Genomic DNA, 27,097 nt, shown 5'->3' on the forward strand with positions numbered 1-27,097 from the left:
TAGTTCATGGGGTCACAAAGAGTTGGACACAACTTAGCAACTGAACAACAACAATATAAATAACACATGCACATATATTATCACATTTATTCATTTACAAGACTTTTATTTTCTACAAAAAAATGGGACATCACAAGTGTTTTAAAAAATCAACTTAATGAGGTATAACTGACATGCAATAACATGTACTCATTTTGAGCATACAGTTGATTAATTCTGACAAATTTAGAAACCCTTATAACCACCACCATAATAAAGATATAGGGCATTTCCATCATATCAAAAAGCTCCTTTGTACCCTTTCCTAGTCAATCTCTCATCCTGGGCCACAGGCAGTAATGGGCTTTCTGTCACTATAGATTAATTTTGCTTTTTCTTTCCTTAAGGTTTCATCTTCATGGAATCATACAATACAAACTTTCTGTGTCTGATTTCCACTTAGCATACTTCTGAGATTCATCCACATCACTGGGCTCATAAGCATTTTGTTCTTTTTATTGCTGAGAAATAGTCCATCCCATGAATGTACCACAATCTGTTTACCTGTTCACCTGCTGATGGACACTTTTTCAGTTTCTATTAATGAAAAAAGTGGCTATGAACATTTGAATAAGTCTTTGTTTAAATGTTTTCACTTATTTTAGGCAAAATTTCTAGAAGTGGAATTGATGGGTTGTATGGTGTCATGTTTAACTTTGTAAGCAACTTTCAAAGTTGTTCTGAGCTGATTGCATTTTCTATTCTGTCAGCAATGTGTGAGAAGTCCAGGTGCTCCACACTCTCACCAACATTTTTACTGAGTCTTCAATTTTATGGGTGTGCACTGGTATCTGTGGTTTCGATTTGCACTTCTTTTAGGACCACTGATGTTGAACATCTTATCATGTGCTTATTGGCCATTTGTAGAGATTCTGTGAAATGGCCCTTCAAATCTTCCCCGTTAAAAAAAATGTGGGTTATTTGTTCTCTTGCTGTGAGACTTCTTTACATATCCTGGGTGCAGGTCTTTATTATATAAAATATTTTCTTCTAGCCTGAGACTTTTTTTGTAAATCAGTGTCCTTAGAAAAGCAGTTTTTAACTTTGATGAAGTCAACTTACCAACTTTCCCTTTAATGTTTTGTGCTTTTTGTATCCTATCAAAGAAATCTTTGCCCATCCCAAAGGCTGTGGAGATTTTCTTTTCTAACTTCTACAGTCCGGCTTTTATGTTTAGGCCTATGACCCACTACATTTCTGCATATAGTATGAGGTAAAGGTTCCTGGCAGAAATTAACTGACCACAGGTGCAGACGTATTTTAGGACTCTATTCTATGGCACTCTACACACCAGCTTGACATCCTGTGTCACTGAATCATTTCATTCAGTCCTCTTACTCTCTTCACAACCATGTTATGGGGTGGGCTTCTTAGACCTGATTATACCCATTTTATAGAGAAACCTAGACTTGAGGATTATCACCTTAGGACACCTTCTCAGTAGCTGTGGAACCCTGAAATTCTGGCTTAAGTAATACAGAAAAGCAAAGGCTGATCTGGTATCATCAACTTAGTAGTGTGTTCTAACTCTGCCTGTCAGTTTCCTGGGTGAGTGGTAGGTCACAAAGGTAAATCACAACCGTGTTATGCCTGTCCCCTCGCCCCACAGCCCAAGCCCCCACCAAACCCCAATACACACAGATACACACATACATACACACAACCCCTGAGAGACATCTAGGCTGTATTTGTCTCAAAAGACATCAGTGGCTGGCCTAGTGATAGTGCTTCCTACAAAACAGTTCAGCACTTGCTTGTGGTCCTGTTTCTGGATCACCAGACTGGTTCACTCTTACTGTGAGCTCCACCCAATCCCCATCCTGTGGGCAAGGAGAGTGCTGGCTCCAGCAGCCACATGGCTCAGAGTCAGCACGGTGAAATCCCTGTCTATTGCCACTCTCAAGGGTTCCTGTTTAATCAGAGGACAGCTGTCACTAGCTGAGCCCCCCACCCCTCAGCTAGCAGGCACGAGAGCACTAGTGTCTGGCCGGTGCCACCCTCACAGGCTGTTGGGGATACAGCTGTAGGGGACTGAGGTTAGGAATGAAGGAATAAGGAGTTCAAAGTGGCCTGAGATAAGGGGCTTCTGACAGTCGAGGTGGCGTGAGGCACTTCAGAATGAACTCAGAGGAGGGCTTCAGCGGTCCCTGCGTGACTTCAGGCAGGTCCCATGCTCTGGGGGCCTGTATTCCCATCCATGGAAAAGCACATTTGAATCACACAGAATGATTTCTGGGGTCCTAGTCAGCTCTGAGTGGACTTGATTCTGGGACCTGGAAATGCAAAGAAAGGAGGTCACACAACAGTGATTTGGCTGAGGTGGAGGGAAAAGGGCTGATGATCAACAGGGATACGGGATGAGCAGAAGGCAGGGCAAGGGAGTGTACAAGTGCCTCACTTTCTTTAAGGAAGAAGATAGTTAAACTGGCATACTGGGCTGGTCAGAAGGTGGCCAGGCATTTATTGATGAAGCATCCATAGTACAACTGAAAGAATTCTCAACCTGGTCCAGGGCTTCACAGCTGTAAGCCTCAGCTTTTCCACAGTGAGCATAATTACCTGGAGTGAAGCTGAAAAGAGCTCTGCCACAACCTAACCCCATAAATACAGCATTCTTAAGAACACAAATACTCTATAATTAAGCATCTTAAATCCTATTTTTCCATGTTCTATAAATTAGCCTTCAATTAAAATAAATAAACTTACAAAAAAAAAAAAAAGGAGCTCTGCCAACTCTAAAGCCTTCCCAAACAGGAGTTCAGTATCATTAGTCATTAGATCCTTTCCAAACAGGAAGAACCACAATACTGCTCCCCCTTAGCTGACCGAGTGGACGTCTTTCCTATGTACATGCCTTGACACCCACCTCCAACTTGCGCGCGCGCGCTTGTGTGTGTATATAATCTGAGCTATCTGGCGGAGATCCATGAAGGGCAACAGGGGTCAAGAGTTGCATCCATGTGCATATGGGAATGAGCTGACATGTGAAAATAGTCACCTCTTTGAAAGAGAGTGCATGAGAAAGAACCTCTCGTCTCCCATCTCCAGTTCACCCAGGCTTGGGGAGCAGGGGGCGGGCATGACAGTATTTTCTGGCATGGGTTCTTTCAAACACCCAACTCTTAAAACCCTTTGAGTGACCTCTCTGGTGGTTCAGTGGTTGAGAATCTGCCTTGCAATGCACAGGATTTGGGTTCAATTCCTGGTTGGGGAGCTAAGAGCCCACATACTGTAGAGCAACTAAGTTCATGTTGTAACTATTGAAGCCGAAGCGCACTGGAGTCCACAACTAGCGAGTCTGTGCTCTTGAAAGGAAATATCCCGCATCATGAAACTAAGACCCAACACAAGCAAATAAATAAAAAAATATTAAAAAATCAAAAAACCTAAAATCTTTTGAGTTGCACCAGCTTGAATTTCTGCTTTGTCAAAGTAAATGACCCTGATAACTCCACTAGGATGTTGAATGACCCAGTGTTACTCGGTGAGGGCTACTGAGCAGGATTCCTCACAGGGCTGGCAATAGAGCAATGGGGTGCACGTGGGATGCCAGTACCTCTTTTAGGTTCAGAGCACTAATCTGAAGACAGAGTATCCTGTACCCCAGCTTTGCTTTGAATCAAAGAATGCTGTACTTATTCTGAATTTCATAAAGTATTAACGGTCATATGATATTTATGCTTGTCAAAGGAGAGTTGGCTGAGAAATTCTGGTATAGTGCCATCCAGGATGGATCAGGTAATCGGGGTCGAATCCCGTTCTACTCACACTTCAATTGCGCCTTTCAGCAAGTCTTTCATCTCTCTGAGCTTCCTTGTGTATAAAATGAGGGACAATCAAATCCATCTTAGAAGATTGCTCTGAAAAGGGAAGATGAGTAACAAACAAAGCCTTTCTAAACCTGGGGACCTGAACAGCTGTGCCTGCAGTAGAGTAGAGGACTTCTGACTGAATAAACACACACGAGCTTGGGCAGGGTGGGGGTACACTGAAGAATGCTAACGTGGTTGGACTTAGGAATCTGAAAGCCTTGAGACGCTGCTCATCTCTCCAGGCTGTGTGACACAAGCAACTGCTTAACCGTACTAATCTCTAAAGGGAAGAGTACCAAAACTTCATAGAACTGTTAGGAGTAAGTGAGCTGTCTGACGTGGGCCACAGTTAAGTGTTAGAATTACTAATGTTAACATCCTGGCAGTTTACTTCAGTTTCCCGTGCTTCTGTGCTCCCTAACTTCAGCTTAGTTCTGGAAGCTGTGAATACTACTCCTATAGGCAAAGCTCCATCCTAGGTCTAGGAGGCAGGAGTTAATATGCCAGAGGCTGGAAGCTCAGGCTGGGCTCTACATCCTTTCCAGATCTGTGGTCTTACTGTCACCTGCTGTGGCTTAAGACAATGAAGGGAAGTTAAACTTAAGACCCACAAACTCATGTAGTCCACTTTTGAAGGATCTGCATAGAAATGGTCAAACAGGCAAAAGTTTTAGTGCTTGGAATGGGTAAGCATCAATTATGGCTCAAAGCATGACCGAGTCTGTCTTTCCTAAACCCAGTGGACAGAGTCATCAGGTCTTTCTGGAAAGGCTGCTGTTCCCTGAGAAACACACGCACCAAACCACAAAAGATGGAATGATCCACTTTACGGGGTGGCAAGCTTTCACAACACCGAAGAGAACTCAACTGAACTCATTCCATAAGACTCAATAAACCTGACACTCTCATTTCAGAGAACTTCTTGTTGGTACAGAGATTTCACTGGAATACTTCTGGCATATAGACAGACATGACAAACCACAACCTGAAACTCCATCCTCTAAAGAACCTCAAAGAACAACACAGTAGTGCAGCAGGAGCCCATGGGGAACTTCTGTAGTAGTTTTTGATATCCCCAAATTGCAAAACTAGCTAGCATCTACATAGCCCATACTCTGTGTCAACTACTATTTTAAGTACTTTACATATATATGATAACTCATCACAACCCTATGAGCAAAGTACAAGAGTACAGTTACTCCACTTTACAGATGAAGAAGCTGAGCCAGAGATCAAGCAATTTGCCTAAAGTCATATCAGTTAATTAGGCTCTCAGGTCTTTGCTCTTAAGAGTTGATTAATGTGGAGCCTTTGGCCAGTGATCTTTATTATTTTTTAAAAATGAATTTTGCTTTAAAGAGACACTGAAAACTGCTTTATGTTTATTTGTACTTAGGTGGTGGTGGTGGTATCTGGCTCTTGCAACCTCATGAACTTTAGCCCACAGGCTCCTCTGTCCATGGGATTTTCCAGGTTGCCATTTCCTTCTCCAGGGGAACTTCCCACCCCAAAGATCAAACCTGCATCACCTGCACTGGCAGACAGATTCTTTACCGAGCCATCAGGGAAGCCCCATATGTACTTAGACCAACAGGTAAATAACTAACTTTAAGACTGGTAAGTGCTATGAGAGGGTCAGAAAATGTGGAAGGGGAAGGCTGCTTCCAGTTCAGGAGTTGGGTAGAGGGTCAAGGAAAGCTTCCCAGCAGTGGCATCTGAGTTAGGCCTTGAAGGATAAAAAACACTAGTGTCTTACATTTACTAGGTGCTTACTTAATAAAACACAAATATTAATGAAGATGACGACTCAGATGACACCAGGAAACAAAAGTCTGTTAGTTGCTCAGTCATGCCCAACTCTTTGTGACCCCATGGATTGCAGCCCCCCAAGGATCCTTGGTCCATGGGCTTTTCTAGGCAAGGATACTGCAGTGGTTTGCCATTTCCTTCTCCAGGGGATCTTCCTGACACAGGGATCAAACCCAGGTCTCCTGCACTGCCCTAAACAAAATGCACATGTGACAACAGCCATTCATTCCAATATCCAGCTACTCTCGTTTCTGACTTAAGGCTTGGCTGTCTACATTCCTAATATCACACAATAGATCACGGAGGCTGAAATCTAGTATTTTCTCTCTTCCTATAAATATCTTTTATTGTCATATCTGTGTGCAAAACACAATAAACCATCTTCTTAAAAAACAAACAACACAGAGCATTCTTGCTATGGGTCCAGGCAAAGGTATAACCAACAAAAATTTCCTCAGAGAGGTCACTGAACACTGAGGTGGACTGATTCTAGGAACTAGTAATTGTCTTCTCGTGAAGCCAAATTAATCAACTTTGATGATACATTTTAAGTATTAAAACCAAATAAGGCACAATATGACTCAAAGTTTATAAGTAGAGTAACAGTAATCTAGAGAACATATAATTAAAATATTCTGCTGAACATGGAACTGTACCACATTTATATCTTAATCACCATTGGTAACCTTCAGAATTATAGCATAAAAAATATTGTTCTTCTGAAAAAGTAGTCTGGGAGGTATAGGGTAGAGGAAAGTGACTCAGATTCAAGTATATTTTAAAAAATTTTCTTCTGTACTAGATACTAGGTTTTTTTCCTTTGGTTTCAAAGCTGGGTGTATAATCTACAAATGTGATATTAATGAATACAGCATAAAGACTTAAAAAAAATACGATTATATCAGCAGTTTGGTGACATATTGGTAAAGCTGTTCGGTAAATGCTTCAGGGGAAAACTTCTCTTTCACCCGGTTTCTTCCAGCCAGTCCCATTGTGGCTTTTAAGGAAGGTTCATGGATGAACTTTTCTATTGCTTCTGAGAAGTGTTCTGGGTCAGGGTCACACAAAAATCCTGTGACACTGTGGACGATGGACTCCAAGGGCCCACCTGAATTAACAGCAATGACGGGGCACTGCATGTACATGGCCTCCAAGGGAACGATGCCAAAGTGCTCATTGCTTGGTGTGTAAAGTACACACGTGCAGCCTCGGAGGAGTGAGATTTTCTGTTTGTCTGAGCAAGACCTAAGGAAGGTCACATACTGACCGAGGTCAGACTGCTGGACCATTTTCTTCAGTTCTTGGTAGTGCTGTACGTTCTCCAGGACTCTCTCATCATAACCACCTGCAATGATCAGATGAACTTTGTCCCAATCTTGGGATGTCAATCTTCCACGCAGCTTTACAAGAGCTTCTAGTGCCAAAGTCAGATTTTTCTTCCTTTCATATCTGTTGATGGAGAGGAATATGAATTTTTTCCCCTGGGGGACTATGTCATCAAGCTTTTCAGGAATAGCAGAATCAAAGCTGACGATATTCAGAGAAGGGTAGAGGACAGCAGGGTCTATGTGAGACAGGGACTTGAATGTTTCCTTGAAAATGGCAGCTGTGAACCGGCTGTTGACCAAGATGCAGTCTGCCATGCCTGTGGTATATTCCTCTACCCAGTCAATTGGGGCCCTGTATAGGCGTTTAATAAAAGAATCTCTCCTGGTGAGAAGCAGGTCTGGGAAGTGACAGTAAAACAGGATTTTCTTACGCCGTCTGGCCAGCTTGAACACGGGGATACAGGCAGACACCTAGCCAAAGCAAGAATCAGGAGATGAAGTGACTGGTCAACTAAACTTCAGCCAAATTAAATGAACAGGCACCTGCCCTGCCTCCTTGTTTGTGAGTCCCTTGTGGGCAATGTCTGATTTTCCTTTGTGTTCCCCCAGACTCTCACCTAGTACAACGCCTGGCGTATAGAAGGCTGGGAGACATTTTCTGGATACATGCTAAATATTTAAAGTTGCAAGTCGAGCGGTTTCCTCTAGAACAGCACTGTCCAAGGGAAAGAAAAAAATCTAGTAACTACGCAACAACTTTTTAAAGGTTAAGTTAATTTTAATGTATTCTAAAGTATTATCACTTCAAAAGTTAATAAAATCTTCTCATCTTTTTCACATTAAATCTTTAAAATCAGATGTGTATTTTACTCTTACAGTACATCTCAGTTCAGGCTGGCCACATTTCAAGTGTTTAATAGTCACCCAGGGCTAGTGGCTACCACACTGGAGTCACTCCAGAATCCACCTCCTCCTAAGGAACTGAATGAATGAACTATAGTAGTTTAATGTAGTTTAGAGTGGAATCAAGATTGCCAGGGCTTGAATTTCAGCTCTACTACTTAGCTGTGTGACTAATTTAACTCTCTGTGGGCCTTCTGTAAGGTGGTGACAATTATAGTTTAAAAATATATATATAGTTTTGGTCATTATTAAGTGCACTGGTGTTATGTAAAACCTGTAAGAATGTAGCACATACTATGTGCTCAGTATTTATTGATATGTTAACCATAATTGTCATGTGCTCAGTATTTATTGATATGTTAACCATAATTGTCACTAGAGACCTTCCTTCCTGTTGAGTAACCTTTACAAATCACTTAATCTCTAGCTCACTTAACACCTGAAAAAGTTGAGCTTTATGGGTATTGAGAGATTTATTCAAAGCTACTTAGAAAGTAGCAGACATGGAACTAGAATCCAGGCTCGGCCAAGCTCGTTTGTCCACTACAGTCTCAGCTGCCTGATGCTTACTGACTAGTTTTACACATGTGGATTGCTCGGTAAATGCCCATGTTTCTCCAAAAGAAGTAACCTGCACACAATCAAGGATGACAAAAGTAACTCGGAAGTTAACAATTAAATACAGATACAAACATGACGCCATTTCTACCTATTAGTTTGGCAAAGATTAAAACAGTTTACAATAGCCAATGTGCACAGAGTAAGAGGCTCTATTGCTGTGGGAGACTAGAAGGACACAGCCTCTTTGGAAGGCAAATTTGGCAAGCTATACTGTCATTTAAGACATACAACTTTTGGACCTACCAGTTTTATTTCTATGGATTTCAAAGACAATGCTTGCAGAAATACAAAAAAAAGGAAGATATAAGGATGTTTATTACAACACTGAACTGGGACTTCTCTGGTGGTCCAGTGGTCAAGACACTGCTCTTTCAATGCGGGGTGGGGGGGGTTCCATCCCTGGTCAGGGAACTAGATCCTACATGTTGTGCAGCGTGGCCAAAAAAACGAAAACAAAAACAAACCCCAAACCGATTTATTCACACAAAAAACCGGGCCACACTGCTACTGTCCTTTAGCAGAAAAATGTATAAAGTATGACAAGGTCAAACAAAAGCAAATTTTCCAGTCGTTGTGAAGAATGAAGTGAATCTGTAATACTGATATATAAGGATGTCCTAAGCAAAACTTTTTGGTGAAAAAGAGCAAGTTGACCAATAGTAGGTGTCTCATAATCCTAATTATAAATAAAAAGATGCATCTATAAACAGACATCATATGCTAGTACAGCCACAAAGAATTTCTGAATGCATACAGAAACTATGAACAGTGTCTCTCTTTAGGGAGCGGAACCAGGATGGGGTTTTTACATTAGTCTTTCACAGTATTTGAATTTTTAGTCCTGAGTAAATGTTACTTTTTAAAAAAAAAAAAAAATTTGGAGGGGGGTGGGGGACATAAAAAGGATCTAGAATAGCTAGAGTCCAGATCCAGGTAAAGGGCTTGTACTTTTCTCCAAAGGCTAATGGGGAGCCATGTTAAAGTTTTAACAGGGACATGACATGCTGAGCTTCGGGTATTTATAAACACATTACACTACTGAGGAACAGAGTGCTTGACAGCAAAAGTTATAATGGGGCACGTGTAGCCTGGAAGTAGTGTCAACAGGAATAATGCCAATAGGAAAGACACAAGTTACTGAGAAGTAAAACTTGACTGAAGGCTGGCTTCTAATGTTTGCGTTTCTTAGAGCGAGCACCAAGGCCCATATGCTTCAGAATCACCCGATGATCCAGTGAAAATGCAGATTTCGGGGGCACACCTCAGGGGCCCAGGATGAAAACTCCTCAGGGTGGGGCCAAGTAATCTGCCACTTCAGCATGTCTAAGTTCGAGCTCCGTGGTGTCACTCCCACTCTAACCTCTCCAGATCAGTTCCCACCTTTCCGAACCACAGACCGGAAGAGGTCAGCAGAGGTCCTGGGAGGGCACCTCTCAGGAGTGAGTCAACGGGAACCGCAAGGGTCGGGCGGGGCCGCCTCACCTGGTCGCACACGACCACGTCGAACTCCTCATCGCCAAGGAACAGCACGTAGAGAGCCAAGAAGATCATGCGCACGTAGGCGCAGACAGCGGCGCCACGGCCGCCCCAGCCCAGGCTGCGAGGCAGCCAGTCCCCGGCGCAGTGCACCGACAGCTCACGGCTCTCCGCGAAGCAGTGGCCCGGGTCGTAGTGCGCCGTCCAGATCTTCACGCTACATCCGCGCGCCTGCAGCGCCAGCGCTGCGTCGAGCACCAGTCGCTCGGCGCCGCCCACACCCAGGTCTGGGTGCAGGAACAGCACGGTTGGCTTAGGACCTGAGGCCGCATCTTGGCCCGGCTTCTCCGCCATGGCCTGGAAGCCACGCCTGCGCGGAACGTCCGCGCCACCAGCCCTCTTAAGCGCTTCCGCGCAGGTTCCTTAGTCCGGCTTCCCAGCTGGCCCTAGCGGCGCGTGCGTCGGTTAGGCCACATCAGCGGGAATCTGTGGGTGTCTAGTAACTGCCGGAGGAAATTTCTCGTCTGACCATGGCTAGATCTTCCCATTGGTAGAGACTTGATTCTAGGAAGGACGTTGTGGCCCAAGGGAAAAATACAGGAGGCCTGTAATTCCCATACAGCTGCTCATCAAATCTCTCAGAGCAGAATTGCTACAGGCATATCGTGGGACAGCCCAGGCGTCCCGGAGTCAGCGAGGGCCCTGCCAGCAGGTCTGGGGCGGGACCTGGGTTATTTCTCTAGCTGCGAGGATCTACCGCTCCTCTGCGTTCGCTTCAGCTCCCTGCCACCCTCCTGTCTTCAACATGGTATGTGGCCCCAGTCTCCCTCCTTGTGCCGCTTTCTCCCAAGCGCCCTGATTCCTGCCTACCGCAGTTTCCTTGCCTTCCCCTGCGTCCCAGTGCGTGTCGTGGTCTCGGCCGTCTGGGCCAGGAAACTGGGGGCTGACCGGCGGCGCTCACCAGTCTCTGTCCTTGTCTTCCTCTGCAGCCTGGCCCGGCCCCCAGTGGCACTAACGTGGGCTCCTCAGGGCGCTCTCCCAGCAAAGCAGTGGCGGCCCGGGCGGCGGGATCCACCGTCCGGCAGAGGTAAGGATTCTTGCGAACTTTTCGGCTGTGGGCTCCTAGGGATGGGGCCCAAGAATTCGTTGGTCTTGAGAAGGAGACCCCGGAATGTTAAGATCCGTAGGGGCAAAACTAACTTCTTGTGATGTGGCCATACGGATAAAGAGTTTTGGGTCTTTTATGTCTCGAGAGGGAGGCAACATTTTCTTTGCTCAGTTTTGAGTATCACTCTTGAAAAAGGAAAGTTAAACTGGAGTAAGGTCACAGCATTGAGAAAAGTGACGTCCTTAAACTGGTATCTTTAGACCTGAGCCTGGCACATTTCTATCTGGAAGTCCCATACACACTCAGTCTAACATGACTCGTTCAATGCGCAGTTCAGTCTCCTTTCACCTCAGCTGCTGCTGCTGCTGCTGCTAAGTCGCTTCAGTCGTGTCCGAATCTGTGCGACCCCAGAGACGGCAGCCCACAGGCTCCCCCGTCCCTGAGATTCTCCAGGCAAGAACACTGGAGTGGGTTGCCATTTCCTTCTCCAGTGCATGAAAGTGAAAAGTGAAAGTGAAGTCGCTCAGTCGTGTCCAAATGTTCACGACCCCATGGACTGCAGCCTACCAGGCTCCCCCGTCCATGGAATTTCCCAGGCAAGAGTACTGGAGTGGGGTGCCATCGCCTTCTCCGTTCACCTCAGCTCCCGCCCCTAATTATGTCTCCTTACGTCCTTATGGTACTGTTTAAACTCGTTCGCCCAAAGCCAGAACTTCAGCATCATCTTGGAATTTTTTTTAATGCTCAGTGTTTATTCAATACGTTTATATTGCACACTAAAACCTTCTCATCAGTTTAGCCCTCAGTTTCTCTCATCTAGAGAAATTTTGTACCTAACTTGTCTCCTCTCCAGGTAATTTGCACTGTAATGTGTCCCCTTCTCTGATTCTGTCACACTGTTGGTTAGCTTCGGTGTTAGTTTCTTGTTGCTTAAACACTGGAGGGGACGGGGAGAGGGTTACCATGACTCTTTGTGGTGGGTTTCCCACCCCCGCCTCCAGTCTCATTCTCTTTTCTCTCTCTTTATGATCTAGCAACAGTGAGTTTGTTACTGTTTTCTGAACTCACTAGACATCCATTCCCCCCACCGCCACCCTCCCCAGTTTCTGTATATCTTGAAGACTAGGCTCAGAGGTTATTTCCACTAGAGGCCTTCCTAACTCCAAAGGCAACAGTAGCGGCTAGTCTTCTCTTTTACACCCAAGCATTTTGTTCATGTCCTTCTGATAGCATTTGTGTTTCCATATTTATCTCCTTCATTAGACTTTGACAGAAACTGCCTGTTATCTCTGTCTTACCATAAAACAATAGATGATGAGTGAAGGAAGGACTCAAACCACCCTGTAGTCTTGAGATTTTTTTCCCTCCCTTTGGAAGGGGGGTTGTTATCTAGAGAGGAAAAGAACTTGAACAGATACATGAAAACTGTCCTCAAGGATGTGACGAGGTGACGAGGGATGAGACTTTTCTTATTAGCTACAGTAAGTAAATCTAAAACTGATGATACGGACTCACCTGAGATAGATTTCATCTTAGAGCAAAAAAAAAAACCCGCAAAACTTTAGTGGAACTGTCAGAAATGCTAAGATGATCCTGACTCATGCCCTGTCATCAAGATGTTCAAGGCAAGGTGGGGATGGACCAGCTGGAAAGCTGTGGTGTAGGTTATTTGGTCTTGGAGTGCTGTCTCATTTCTACCCTGGGTTTCAGAGATTCTGTGTACTGGAATGGAAAACATGTACAGTAGGTACAGTTCCTTGGGGAATGGGTCTAGTTAATGAGAATTAGTAGTATTGTGGCAGGAAGTTGGGTCATCTGAGAACTTTTTATAGGGAAAAAGAGAAATCATGTACTTATTAAATATAACACAATTATTTACTTAATAAAAATGAAATAATTCCTGCACAAGTGAAATGGAGAAACATATATCTGAGGACATATGTAGCTTATCAAGTTGTGGGTGTTGGTGTCATCTTTTAGAATTCAGTGTGGCTGGGGCCAGTGTAACTAGATAGACGATGGTTGTATTGAGAGACCCTACAGAGTTCCCTTCTAGAACGTTGGTACTCTTTTAAGTGTTACTTCATGAGTGTAATATAATAGATATTGGCTGTCTATGAATATATTCCCTTTTTGTGAGTTTGTAAGAAAAAGTTGAAGCTAATAGTTAACAGTGCTATGCATTATATAGCTCCCATAGTTGCATTTTGTCTCCATGTTCAATGAGGTAATAGAGCTAGTACCTTGGAGAAGAAACTCTGGGAATTAAGGTCAGGCCCGGGTTAGGGTCCTTGCTCTGTTGTTAACCATGTGAAAGGAAATTGCTAGGATGAAAAGGAACAGTAGTGCATTATAAGCTGGAAAGCTTTAAAAGCTACAGTGTTCAGGATTAATGGGAGTCAGGGACAGTGAGATGATGGACTAGCCAGGGGTGTTAAGGAAGTGATCAAATGGATACTTGAGGGTGCATGCCAGGCTCTGTTCCTGTCACGAGGCTGTATTTGTGGAGAAGCTAGATAGGGTTTGACCTCTGAACCTTATATTCCAATGTAAGAGACCACAGCCAAGGCAGATAGATAATTTCAGGCAGTAAGGCCAAGAAGAAAAGTTGGGTATAGAATAGAGAGTGGGTAGGGATAGGGTGTTCAGAGTAGGTGACATGTGACTTGAAACCTAAAAGAGACAAGGGAGCAAATCATGCCATGGAACAGCCAGAAGACCACCAAGTTAGAACAAAGTATGTTAAATGTTGGTTATGAAAACCACTGTGTTATGGTATAGAAGAGGCAGTTACACAGTGGCCAGAAAGAAAGAGTAAAATAGACCCCAAAGAAATTTAGTTTAAAATGTCCTGTGTGCCCACAGATGTAAGAACTCTTCAGAGAGGCTAGACTGATTCCGTGAGGGGGTGGGGGGCTCCTTGAGATGCTGAAGACAGGAACTGGAGTAGAGTGGGAGTGGGAGCAGGAGAAGGCGCACGGGTCCCAGTCTCGGCTCAGCGAAGACTTGTCAGGTCCACGCTGGGTGTATCATCTTGTTCAGATTTCATGTACTCAGGCCACTGAGTAGATGATGTGTATCTGTATGTGACACATCTCCTGGGTATGAATTAGTCTGTAAATCCTTGTGTAATTATATTTACAATCAGTTTTCCCATAGAAACAGTCATACAAATGGAGTTAGAAGCTCCCAGCTGACCACATGGCCCGTGATTAACATGTCTGAAATATCATCTTTTGGGTACAGTACACCTAAATCCTTGTTTGACGCTGTTTTTAGACTTCTAACATGAACGCAGCCCTTTTTGCCAGAGCCCACACTGGAACCACGGCTCCACTCTTCCATTCAACGCAGCAGGGCAGGCTCCCAGTGCTTCTTGCATTCAGAGGATTAGGTCCATGGTAGGGTGAGGTGGGAGCAGGATCAGAGTTTGGAGGACAGTGAGAAGAGATGGTGGGGATAGGGTGTTCACTTTTGGTCTTTCCCTGTATGCCTGTCTCCTCAAAAATCCAGAACCAGCAGCCCACAGATAACTGAAACAGGATTTTGAGGATTTGGTTAATGGTGGGGGCAGTGATGAGACGGGGCTTTCTATCTCTCCTCTTCCTGTCCCCTTCCCTAGGATTTATAGATTGGTGATAAATGGGCTGAAGAAGGTTCTTACGACCTATCTCACACTTACTACTTCTTTTCAAGTGGTCCCACTCTCACTCTTGAGTGGAGATGAGAAGTGGACCTGGAGGAGTGCTGTATGAGGGGAGAGCTGCTGGGGAGGGTTTCCAGTGACCCAGGAGGGGACGGGAGGGAGTCCCTGGTTCCTTCCAGGTCAGTGGCATTAGTGCTGTTCACTGCTTCTGTGTGCTAAGGCTGCCTTCCCCATACAGTTCACTTCACAAGTCTTGATGCCCCTTGTGAGGGTCGAGTTTCTGGTTGGGTGTTTCCTGCATTTTTCACATCTTACCTCTGTCTGAGATATATGGTCAGTATATCAAAATAATGAAAACAGACTACAAAATAATTTTTCAACAGATGTGTACTCTGTTTTGAGACCTGGATTACAACTTACTTTTTTGGGGGGGTCTCTTTTGTAGAAAATACAGTAATTTGAAAAGATCTTAAAGTAGTCATTTTTAAATCTTAATTGTTTTCTGGGTTATTATATGCATCAGCCTATGGCAGGCACTCAGTTATTAGTGGTTATCCTGATCAGTGGAGTAAAAGCAAAACTTTGGAAGGTATTAGCAAAGAAAAAGTTAATTTTTTGGTTCTTTAAAAATATAATGGTAGCATATGTCATAATGCTCTGATAAGAGTTTCCAAGAAAAGGCCATTCGTAACATACTTTTTTCTCTCACAGGAAGAATGCCAGCTGTGGAACAAGGAGCGCAGGACGTACGACCTCAGCAGGCACTGGGGGGATGTGGCGATTCTACACAGAGGATTCACCAGGGCTCAAAGTGTAAGTCTTGGGAGCAGGCCTGTGATTCTGTCCAGAATCACAGAGCCTTTTGGCAGCACCGTGTCTCTGCCACCAGTGGTGTTTGCTTTGATGAGATTGAGAATACACAGCAGCTTTCTTTGTGCCAGGTGGGCTGGCTTTGGTTTGTTCATGTACCAGCCAGTTACTTTAGGGCTCAGAATGACATCCGTTCATGAATTGAGTGAAAGCAGGGGGACACCTTCATGTAGCTCTGTCAAAATAAATGATGGGAACAGAGAGAACTGGAGGGAAAATGGCTTAATTAGATGAAATTGCTCTTCATTTGCTGTTCTTGTCCCATACTGAGAAATAGGACTAACCATTTGAATAGGAGCTGGGTGATTTTTCAAAGCTCTCCTGGAGGCATAAGCTGATATTATTACACCCTAATGGGAGTTTCTGCATTAGGTTGTGCTGAAAAGTTCTTAGGCCTCCTTGCCTTTGGTGGGTGGTGATTGAACCCCTGTCACTTTCCAAGTTCTTATGCTGGCGATTGCTCCCCATGCCTGACTCACTTCACTTTCTGGTACCTTGTGGCAGACCTAATCCCACAGGTGTCTGACCAGGTAGACTCCAGGACACCACTGTCTCTCTCAGTGTTAGTCATGTCTCAGAGTTAGTCATGTCTGACTCTGTGACCCCATGGACTGTAGCTTGCTAGGCTCCTCTGTCCATGAAATTCTCCAGGTAAGAATACTGGAGTGGGTTGCCGTTCCCTTCACCTGGGAATCTTCCTGACCCAGGAATCAAACCTGGCTCTCGCACATTGTGGGCAGATTCTTTACCATCTCAGTCACCAGAGAAGCCTGTGGATACCACTTACAGCTATTTCTTGAGTAAATTCAGTGGAGGAGGAATTGGAATAAAGACAGCAACTCTCATTTGTATAGCACCTCAGGTTCAGAAGCTCAGGTTCAGGGAGGCAAAGCTACTTGTCAAAGACAAACAGCCAGCCAGAGACGGAACCAGCTCTTCTGACTGTTAAATTCCATGCCATCTGTTTGGCAGCACAGAAGACAAAAATCAGCTTTATTTGGGTTAGTTTATTTAACTGGACTAGTAGCTTGACCTGAATCACACATTTAATTTAGGAAGATTTCCCTAGAATTCTTGACATTTGGTTTTATTTATCGATTTTTTTTTTTTTTCTGTTATAATGAAGACTTGTAAGGTGAGAATGTATTTTAAGGAAGTAATTCTTGAGGTTGGGGATATGTGAGTTGGCACCAATCTGACAACCTTCTGGTCCTTGCTAGAGGTAATTTTTCTGAGCATTTGAGAGAGGAAGTTTGAAACCCGTTGCTCTTAGGGTACCCTGGGAACAACAGTTTAACCCTTCTCGAGGTGGTAAAACAACTGTCCTCACATGGGCAAGTCTGATGCATGCTTGCTTTGGGCTCTAGTGCAGTGGGGCTTGCTGCTGCTGTGAGTCCTCCCAGGAAGCGGTAGAGGCCATTCCTTTGAAGTGTTGTAAACCACAGTGTTGTCATACCACAGAGAGAGGTTTGTGGTGAAAGGACACAGATCCACATCTTGGAGCTTGTTAGCTCTTTCTGGGAGTTAGAAGTTTTTTCAGGTTGATAATGATAGCATTTCCAGGGAGCTTACTAGCAGCCTGACTGGTGTGTGAATATATTTAATACCTCAGCAACCCTATGAGAGAGATGCTATGATTATCCCCACTTTACAGATGAGGAAACAGAGGCTTGGAGAAGGTGAATCACAGGGCCACAGTCACAGCTTGTGAGGGCCAGAGCTGGTTTCCACACTCGAGTGGCTGGACTGAGCACTGCTCTCTCAGCTTCATGCTCTCTGGCTGATGTTACTGGAACGGGGCTTCATAGTGAGGGAGTGTGATCCGGTGCACGGTGATGATGATGTCTTCCTGTGGACTTTGAGATTTGCTTACTCTCATAATTGTATCAATTCTGGAAGAACAACTTGGTGTACCAAGGACTTGGATCCCTGTGCATTGATTATTGTCCACTAGTGGATTGACTATTAACCTGCTGCTCTGCTGGGTTATTCTACTGCCTTAATTATAAAGATTCCTGGGGTCTTTGTCCACCCCCAGGTATATCTGGGAGGTGAAGTGACATCTTGAATTCTCCAAAACTGGTGTTGGCAAGAAGAGTCAGAAAGGCGAGGACCGTAACCTTTGACTGAAGTCAACATTCACAGGTTGTGTAAAATCAGCGAGTTCTATCTTTAAGAAACCCATGTACTAATTCTTAACCTGGAAAACATTTGATTTAGAGAAGGGCTGATGAGTAAAATCTGTTGATACTTCCTTTCTTTACGGTAAACTAATAGAAGTCAAACTTTTTATGTTGCCTAGAATGTTTGGTTCCTTAAATATGGGAACCTTAAAGCAGTAAAATGAGCAGTGTATTGAATCAGAAAAGCTGAGGTCAGATCCCTCCTTTCCATTCTGGCTCTGCTTTCTGAGGCAAGTAATAATCTCTCTGAGCCTCACTTTTTCTTCCGTATGAAATGAGATGAATATTTGTTTCGCCTGTGTCTTGAGTTTGTTGATCATATGGGATCATGTATTTAAAATATACCTCATAACTTATAATGTGATATTCATCTTTGTATGCCTATTTTATTATAGTTAGACAATGAAGGTTGTCTTTATTAATTTGAAATAATAGTTTGATAATTGGCTCATTTGCACTTAAAGAGTTTGGGAAAATTTTTAAATTACTTTTTATTATGGAAAATATCAAATGCACGAAATCAGAGAGACTAGTATCTCTAAAACAGATCCTTTTATCTGTATATATTTTAGTATGTTTTATTAAAAGATATGGATCCCTCCTTTCTAAATAACCACAATGCTGTCACCACACCCTCAAAATATCCACAGTAATAATTTTTGGAATATTTTTAAACGATCTAAATTATATTCTTCGATGGATCTTGGGTGCCTTCCCCTCCCTTTTCCTCTAGGCAGTCTTTAATATTACAGATATTATAATGTATTACTACTGAAACTAAGCATGCCTTCTTTTCTTATTTCCAGGGGCCCTGTTCCAGTATTGGTTATGAGTCTTCTGTTCATCGCTTCTGTATTTATGTTGCACATTTGGGGCAAGTACACTCGTTCATAGATTCGGCTACATCCATCTGTCTGTCATCTGAAGAAGAAAGGGAAAAAATCCCAACATATTTTGGACCAAAAACATAGTGATTTTCTGTTCATGAGGAAGAAATTTTCTGCAAGCTTACTGTTTTATAGGGAACTTAATGAGAATTAAAGAATCAGTTTTTTTTCTATGGCTAATAAACTTTTTAATTCATTTATACCAAGTCTCATTGTTGATGCCTGATTGCCAGGGCACTTAGTCACTCTTTAGATTTACAAAGTAAATATGTAGAAATCATTTTGTGTAGATTTTTTTTTTTTTGGTTGGATTGACAGTTTCTTACATGACCATGTAGTCTTTCAAATCCAAGATGCTGTAATTGGCCTTGGCTTGTTTTCTTCTAGGTATTTCCGTCCTGATGATTGTCATTTTGAGTGTTCTGTGGTTTTCAAGGAGTGTGCCTATGACTCCATCAGGCAGATCTGTGTTCAGAGGCAGCTGGTACCCAACGGAATCGTCATAGAAATCATCCAGAAATCTTGGATGAAATGTTTGCTCATTCTGTTCTTTGTCTCTTAAAACCACAGATAATATTTTTGCCTTTTCTTTCAGTTCTTAATTCTGTGAGTCTAGATGAGGGGTTTCAATCTATTTTATCACTTGTCGATAAACCTCTTTTGAAGTAATTCGTTTGATAAATTAGATTTCTTATACAAAATTTTTTTCATTTTGAAAATTAAAGACCTTAATAATCAGTGTGAGATACCAGAATTTCTTAACTGAGTTGTTATAATCTAACCAAAAATAAAAATTTTTGAAGTGTGACTTAGCTTATATTGCCTTCTGGCTATGAGCATTCAGTTTCTGATAGACCCTAGGAAATACCAAGAGTAGCTCAAAGGTGTACACTCTGAGTCTAGGACTCTAAGCCAGAATTTCTAAACATTACGAGATCCATGTAAAACACCCTAGTTGTCCAGAAGAATCACAAAATGATGAAGAGGTGTATTAGTTTTAAAAAACTGGTAATTTGGAAAACATCTTTCTCTAAGCCTTTAAAAATTTTTTTTAGAAGAGGTAAGCAGTTTTTCTTAAATCCTGGCTGAAAGTAATTTCAGGTCTAAAGTGCCAAATTTAAGTGGTGAAAGTGTATATCTTTAAAAATGACTTCCTCAGGCAATACATGGGTGAGTGTAAATTCCCAGGTGGCTCAGTGGTAAAGAATCCACCTGCTAATACAGAAGACACAGGAGACAATGGGTTTGATCCCTGGGTTGGGAAGATCCCTGGAAAAAGAAATGGGAACTCACTCCAACATTCTTGCCTGGGAAATCCCATGGACAGAGGAGCCTAACGGGCCCTCCTAGCCCATGGGGTTGCAAAGAGTCAGACACGACTGAGTATGTACACATGCATACTCTTGTAAATCCTAACAAATGGCAAATTGGGAAAAAATAATGAAAAATGATTCCTTCTGATCTTGGGAATTGATTATTGCACAAAATAAGCATCTTCATTTTGAAAATAAGGAACAAGTCTCAATTTCATTCGGAAGAAATTAGAAATGATAGTATCTATAGTGGAATTTTTCTGATATTCGTGTTGACAGTAACATTAACAGTTAAAAGTCACACATTTTATTTGGAAAAGGAATCTGTTCCTCTTGTCTGGAGGATTTTATCTGGGGGAGATGCTAAAGCCACTTGGGGGAGCTATTTGGTTGTGAGGGGTGCATTCTCTGCACAGTGCTGCTGTTAGCCTCCTCTGCTGAGCAGTGGTCTCTAGAGGACTGATTGCTGAAAGTCACTGACTTTTCTGAACCAGTGATTTATTAGAAAATGCTACTTTTCAGTGGCAGAGCAAAATGCTTCATTCAGCAGAAGGAACAGTGGGGGTTGGGCATAAAAATGTACAACATCTATTATGTAGCTGTTTTTGGCTCTCATGATACAATGCTAATACCATAGCTGAGTGTTCAAGCTGTTCCTTTTTCTTTTTTTCCAATTTTAAAAATTGTGGCAAAATACACATAACATAAAATGTACCACATTGGCAGTTTTTAAGTGTGCAAGTCAGTGGTACTGAATACATTCATATTTTTGTGCGACCATCACCACTATCCATCTCCAGAACTCTTCCGTCTTGCAAAACTGAAACTCTAAACCCACTAAATAATAACTCTGCTTTGCCCCACCCCCTCCCCCAGCCCCTGGCAACCACCATTCTACTTTCTCTCTATGAATTTGACTTTCTAAGTACCTCATATGAGTGGAATCATACAATATTTTGTCCTTTTGTGAATGACTCATTCTACTTAGCATCATGTCCTCAAGATTCATCTGTTTTAGCATATGTCAGAATTTCCTTCCTTTTTAAGGCTGAATAATATTCCATTGTGTGTACATATCGCATTTTATGTTCCTTTCTTTTTAAATAGGGATTCTTAGACTTGTGAGCCATTTATAGTAATTTCAAAAACCTAACAAATCAGATGTTTACCTGCATTGAGGCTACCTTGGATCCCCAAATCCTTAAGCTTTCTTGACTGTGGGATAGAATTCTAGCATTACTGAATAGACACAGCCAGTACATGCTGAACAGAAACTCTTAAGTGTTTAAAAGTGGGAAAGTGAATTACATGATAACTGCAATTTGAGCTGAGCATTTTAAGTCACTGGGGAACAACCATGTTAGGGAAAGGGCCCAGGAGTCCCTAAGGCTAGTGAAGGAAGGAGAGACTGAGATTTCTGAGCCCAACAGTGCCTTGAATGCCTTCCAGTAAAACAGTAGATGAGAAGAAATCTATTCCTGGGAGAGGCGAAACATGTTACATGGTTTCTGTTTTCACACCTGTCTTAGTCTAGACACCACTTTTTTTTTTCCTCCAGGTAATATCCTCAAAGGAAGAACGGGGAAAAAAAAATTCTGAAATGCAAATGTTGGCATCAAGTTAAAATGACTGAAAATGTCTACAAAGCTATTTCAACAGGAAATACTGTACAGTGTATGGAGTTCCTGTGCACACGTTGCCATGCTCTTGAGCCTCTAACACTTCTCCCTTGGGAACTCCAGAGCTGCACTGCCCTGTCCCTCAAATGCTGCAGCAGGAGGGTTTCAGTCAGGACTAAGCCTGTTCCACTCTCTGGGAATACTACTAGGACTTCTAAATTTACTGTGTTTACTATCCCATCTTCCAGGCTTGGAAGTGCTTCTGACCTGGGTTCGCCTGCTGGCCCTGCCATTTATCAGTGGTGAGATCATGAATGTCTCTCTTGTCTTGGGGGTCTCATTTTCCTCAGCTGTAAATGACTAATGTATGATAATTCCCACCAAATAGGAGGTCTAAATGAGAAGGAAGATCCAATGGTTGCTTTGTTAATTAGCTAACAGTTAATGAGTGCTCATTCTCAATAGTTTTAGAATTTGGTTTTTTATTTAATCAACAACCTAATGAGGAATTTGCTATTTGCCCCATTTTACATAAGGGGAAACAAGTTTAAACCATTCTGCTTGTGAGTGGAAGGGTTGGGATTTAACTCTAGATCTCTGACTGGAGTCACATAGATAGGATTATTAAGTACTGGGGTTAAGGGCCAGGGAAGGGTGTCACAACAATAGAGCTTTCACACAGAGCTTTTAAAAACAACAGAATTTGGGGCTTCCCTGGTGGTCCAGTGGCTAAGAATCCGCCTTGCAATGCCAAGGGACACCAGTTCAACCCTTGGTCTGGGAAGATCCCACATGCTGCAGGGTGACAAGCCTGTGCACCACACCTATTCAGCCCATGAGCCTGTGCTCCACAACAAAAGAAGCCACCGCAATAAGAAGCCTGCATTCCACAACTAGAGAGCAGCCTCTCCACAACTAGAGAAGGCCTGCATCAGCAATGAGGAGGACTCACCCACCAGCCAGAAAAATAAATAAATCTTAAAAAAAAAAACCCCTACAATTCCAAGAAAGCATCCACGATCATTTGGTGTACTCCAGGCATTACACCGGAGAAGGCAATGGCACCCCACTCCAGCACTCTTGCCTGGAAAATCCCATGGACGGAGGAGCCTGGTAGGCTGCAGTCCATGGGGTCGCCAAGAGTCGGACACGACTGAGGGACTTCACTTTCACTTTTCACTTTCATGCACTGGAGAAGGAAATGGCAACCCACTCCAGTGTTCTTGCCTGGAGAATCCCAGGGACGGGGAGCCTCATGGGCTCTCTGGGGTCGCACAGAGTCGGACACGACTGAAGCGACTTAGCAGCAGCAGCAGCAGCAGCAGCAGGCATTACACAGCTTCAGTTTTGGTTCTGCAGAAGAAGTTGCTTTCTCTACTTCTGTCCTGAACCTTGCTCTCATTCTCTGGAACTCTTGTTTGTAGAGAAAGCATAGTGTTTATTCATTCAACAAACATGTACTGATCACTGTGTGATATGCCTTTCAATTGGGGTTTCAGAAATGGTCAGGCAACTCATTGGGCATTTGGGTGTTAGGATTCCAATACCTCCTGGGGCTCCAAGTTCTATATTAGCTGTGTGATTATGGATAAAACAGACAGGGAGTGCCTTCAAGGGCCTCTCAACTACTGGCAAAATCAGTAGTTGGGACCACAGCTTAAGAACCAGTATGCTCAGACTGTGCGGGCAATGGTGTCAGAGATTGCAAACCTGGAACTGTCTTCCAGGAAATCTATACTGTACGGTCACTTGTCTAACACAGGAAGACTGGGGAACCCTGGGATACCCTAGCTGGAAGGACTGAGAGTTCGCTGTGTTCTCCTCATTGTACAACGGAGTTCTGAGGCCCCAGGGAGGAGGGGCTCACCCAAGACAGTGCCGGAAGTCTAGCAGAGCAGAGGCCAGAACCATGCTTCCTGCTTCCAGCCTTGGCTCTGCCTCAGAGCAGCACTGTAAGCCCTATCTGGGTCCTCTGCATAAGCCAGCTGACCTGTCTGGAGGCTAGACTCTGCAACTAGGTAAACCAAGTGGTGGGCTTTGCTCAGTGGGCAGTGTTAATCAAAGGGAAAGGAGTAAAAGCAGCAAGGTCAGCTACTAAAAAATAATGTTGGTAAATTTAGGAGAAAGCAAGTTCATAAGACTTGATGGAGAAATAAAAGAGGGAGAAACAACCAGTAGAACTGCACTGTTTTGCTTTCCTGTGACGATGGATGTGAGCCAAAAACACAGCAAGACTGACCAAGCAGGGGTAAAGTGAAAGCTGAACTTTTAAAGACTACTCCTGGTTGCTCTGGCAACTAGATCTCCTTCCCAAGCTAAAGGTAAAATAAAATAGGCAAATTAAAATAACAGGAATCAAAGGTAGTCATACCCAGTCTAGATGGCTCCATTTTGGGAAAGGTCTGGAAGTCTGTACCTCGTAAAGCAAATGAAGACATGAGAAGAACTTGAATTACACATAAAAGGGTTAAATTAGTCCTGTGAACATACTTGCTTTTCTCCCTGTTGACTCTGGTCTTAGGCGATGCAGATGGTAAATCCTGTCCTTGCTGGTCCCTATGGTCTTAGCTATTCTACTGGATAATATACACAAGGTGTTAGTAAGATCCCCTGGAGGAGGAAATGGCAATCCACTCCAGTATTCTTGGCTGGAGAACCCCCATTACAGAGAAGCCTGCCAGGCTACAGTCCATGGGATCGCAAAGAGTTGGACATGACTGGAGTGACTTAGCATGCTAGTAAGAGAATGGAAGCTCATTCTCCTAGGGCCCAATCTAAATTGATTTGGGGTGTAGAATTTAAACAGGGGTTCTCAAAGTTTTGCGTGTACTGGAATCTCCTAGGGGGAACTTGCTTCTGCTCCGTGGCAGATCTGGTCTGCCTCAGCCTGGGTGTGCTGGCTCTGTAAAGTGGGAGTCACACAGTGGGGCTCGCATTTACTCCAGGCCCAGCTCAGGTACAAGTGTATTCATTGAGTCGCCCTTTACTATTTGTTTTGCAGCCTCTGCGCTGTGTCTGGGGAAATTCAGCCTGCCTTGGGTGATATTGCGTTTTGTGTATTTGTGATCTAGTGGCATGCATGGCTGGCTGGTAGTGGGGTGGAAGGCCCTGAGAATCCGCAGAGTCCTGGTTCTCCCTTTAGTTCTCTTCAACTCAAGGTAGTACCTCTTTTCATAGAGCACGTGTTGCCTGAATGAGCAAAGCAAACACTAGTCAGACTTCCTTTCGTAGTAGCCTTGCTATACTGAAACCTTCAGTTGGCTCCAGGAGGCAGTAAAACCATGAACCGTGCCTCAAGTATTTCATGATTGTGCTGGCAAGGATTTCCTTCCTGGGTGGGCCATTAGATACTGGCATGGCACTCCCCCCCATCCATCCTGATGGTGGAAAAGCAGGGAGTCACTGCTCGAGGAGCTGTTGGACCCGCCAGACTTGCAAACAGCTCAATGAGGTTCAAGCGATGGTATGAGGGCCGGGAAATGTTTGTAGTAATGTGTGCATATCCTTTGTACTTCCTGTTGGTGGGTTTACTAAGCCCAAATTAAGGCAAATTTAGGTGAGTTGTCATTCTCACTCATCTCTGAACCTGGCGCCAGCTTGGTGGTCTGACCTTGCTTGCTGCTCCTCCTCTTTCTTTTCCTTCTTTCTCTGCTTCCCTTGACCCTCTGCCTTCCCTCTCCTCTCCCATTATGCTCATCTGTTCTATACAGCTCAAATATTCCTGGGCTATTGTTTGCATAAATAAAAGATAAGTGTGCTAGGAAACACAATCCTCTAATGAAAGTTATTTAAAAGTAATTCTGATTTTCACTTACATTTTTCCAAGTTGTTATGTGTTGAATTGTGTGTTCCAAAATTCATACACTGAAGTCCTAACCCCTAATACCTCAGGATGTGACCTTATTTGGGGATGGGGTCTTTATGGAGATAATAAAGTCAAACTGAGACATTAGCATGGTCCTTAATCTGACGTGAACTGCATCCGTCTAAGAAGGAGAAATGTGGACACAGACAGCCACACCGGGAGAACGCTGTGTGGACTGAGAATGCTCATCTTGAAGCCAAGGGGAGGGGCCTGGAACTGGCTCTTCCCCTCCCAGCTAAACCTGTCAGTACCTTGCCTCTGGACTCCTGGCCTCCACAACTGTGAGGCGATATGTTTCTGGCATTTAAGCTGCTCCCTTTGTGGTACTTGTTATGGCAGCACTAGCAAACCAGTACATATGAAAAGGGAAGCCAGCTGGGAATTCTCAGATGTTTTTAACCACCAGCCCTCTTCCTGTCTTCCCAGTCCTCTGGCATCTGCAGCTGCTATGGAACCTCTTGATTTCTAAACTCCAGAAACCCTGCCCCACTACTAGCCTGAATTTTTCTAACACCTCTCCTGGGAAGCAAGAAATCAGCAAACTGACTCACTACTCTGGTATCTTGAGAAAGGTGGTACCCAAATTGGAAACACAAGCATTTTGGATCACTGGAAGTAGATATCTCCAATGTAAATGTAAATATGGCCTATTTCATGCATGAGGTAAGCATGATTTCTATTTGGATTGGGACTTGTTCATGTCATGGTTAACTGAGAAAACCCCAGTGTTCCAACTCAAGAACTGACTTTGGTTGGTGCTAAATTCTTGGCAGGCAATTTGGTAGCGACCAGAGCTTGTTTAGCAGAGTGAATGGCATTCATACCGTAATCATAAAGCCTGGACCAGTGAAGGCCTAGAACAGCCACTGGGATTTGAGGGTATACACAGCAGCTTGAGGGGGTCCATATTCAAGTTTTCACTTAGGTGTATTATCCTTACATTCCTAGAATGAGCTCCACTCTGTCACTGTGATGAAAAGAGTTATCATAGCAGGTCAGACACTGCTAGTTTTAGAGAGGTCAGTTTGCAAGGTAGGGGCCTGACTGGTGGTCTGCAGATCTGGCATTTGAACTGTTCCCTAACTGATAAGGCTGACTGATGGTGTGATTTCTCTCATATACCAGTTCTTCTGAGAGTCTGAGACTTTGGTAGTTGCCAGGCAGAAAATGGGCAGAAACTTTGCACACGTGGTTGCATTCTTCACTGCTAGACAAGGGATCATGCTTGATGTGTCCCTCACAGGAGGGGAGGGCTACAGGAAGCCTACATGGATTCCTCCAGACCTCACCTATGTCTTTCTCCTCCTAAGACTCTATTATGTATCCTTTCACTGTAATGAACGTTCGCTGTGATGTGAGTACAGCTATGTGATGAATGCTGTGAGTCATTCTAGAAAATCATCGAACATGTGAGTAGTCTTGGGGAATCCCTGCAAGAGTCACAGTGTTTTACTTCTTCTTTTTTATTTTTTTTTATTTTTTTTTAATTTATTTATTTATTTTTAATTTTTACTTTACAATTCTGTATTGGTTTTGGCATAGATTGACATGAATCACTTCTTCTTTTTTAAACCAGTTTTATTTATTGAGTTTTGGCTGTGCTGGGTCTTCACTGCTG

General features: G+C 43.5%; 2 protein-coding genes across 2 annotated transcripts; one reads left to right on the plus strand and one right to left on the minus strand.

Annotated features, from left to right (window-relative positions):
* Positions 1-141: 141 nt before the first annotated feature.
* Positions 142-10,440, minus strand: ALG2 (ALG2 alpha-1,3/1,6-mannosyltransferase). The gene is made up of 2 exons (XM_040238903.1): positions 9,995-10,440; positions 142-7,459 (listed from the first exon to the last, which is right to left on the minus strand). Exons 1-2 carry the CDS (start codon positions 10,340-10,342, stop codon positions 6,557-6,559), a joined length of 1,251 nt encoding a protein of 416 aa, XP_040094837.1. The 5' UTR covers positions 10,343-10,440; the 3' UTR covers positions 142-6,556.
* SEC61B (SEC61 translocon subunit beta) lies at positions 10,419-18,884 on the plus strand. The gene is made up of 4 exons (XM_040238913.1): positions 10,419-10,796; positions 10,978-11,075; positions 15,454-15,555; positions 18,602-18,884. The coding sequence occupies exons 1-4, from the start codon at positions 10,794-10,796 to the stop codon at positions 18,687-18,689; spliced, it is 291 nt and encodes a 96-aa protein (XP_040094847.1). The 5' UTR covers positions 10,419-10,793; the 3' UTR covers positions 18,690-18,884.
* The last annotated feature ends 8,213 nt before the right edge of the window (positions 18,885-27,097 follow it).

Source organism: Oryx dammah, unplaced genomic scaffold (genome assembly GCF_014754425.2).
Source record: "Oryx dammah isolate SB20612 unplaced genomic scaffold, SCBI_Odam_1.1 HiC_scaffold_1, whole genome shotgun sequence".
NCBI lineage: Eukaryota > Metazoa > Chordata > Mammalia > Artiodactyla > Bovidae > Oryx > Oryx dammah.

Excerpts from the sequence above, each read along its gene's own strand:
- SEC61B (XM_040238913.1), top strand. Across the intron at positions 11,076-15,453 it reads GGATCCACCGTCCGGCAGAG|GAAGAATGCCAGCTGTGGAA; the intron begins GTAAGGATTCTT and ends TTTCTCTCACAG. Across the intron at positions 15,556-18,601 it reads GATTCACCAGGGCTCAAAGT|GGGCCCTGTTCCAGTATTGG; the intron begins GTAAGTCTTGGG and ends TCTTATTTCCAG.
- ALG2 (XM_040238903.1), bottom strand. The coding sequence starts at position 10,342 with ATGGCGGAGAAGCCGGGCCAAGATGCGGCCTCAGGTCCTAAGCCAACC. Across the intron at positions 7,460-9,994 it reads ACGTGGTCGTGTGCGACCAG|GTGTCTGCCTGTATCCCCGT; the intron begins GTGAGGCGGCCC and ends TGCTTTGGCTAG.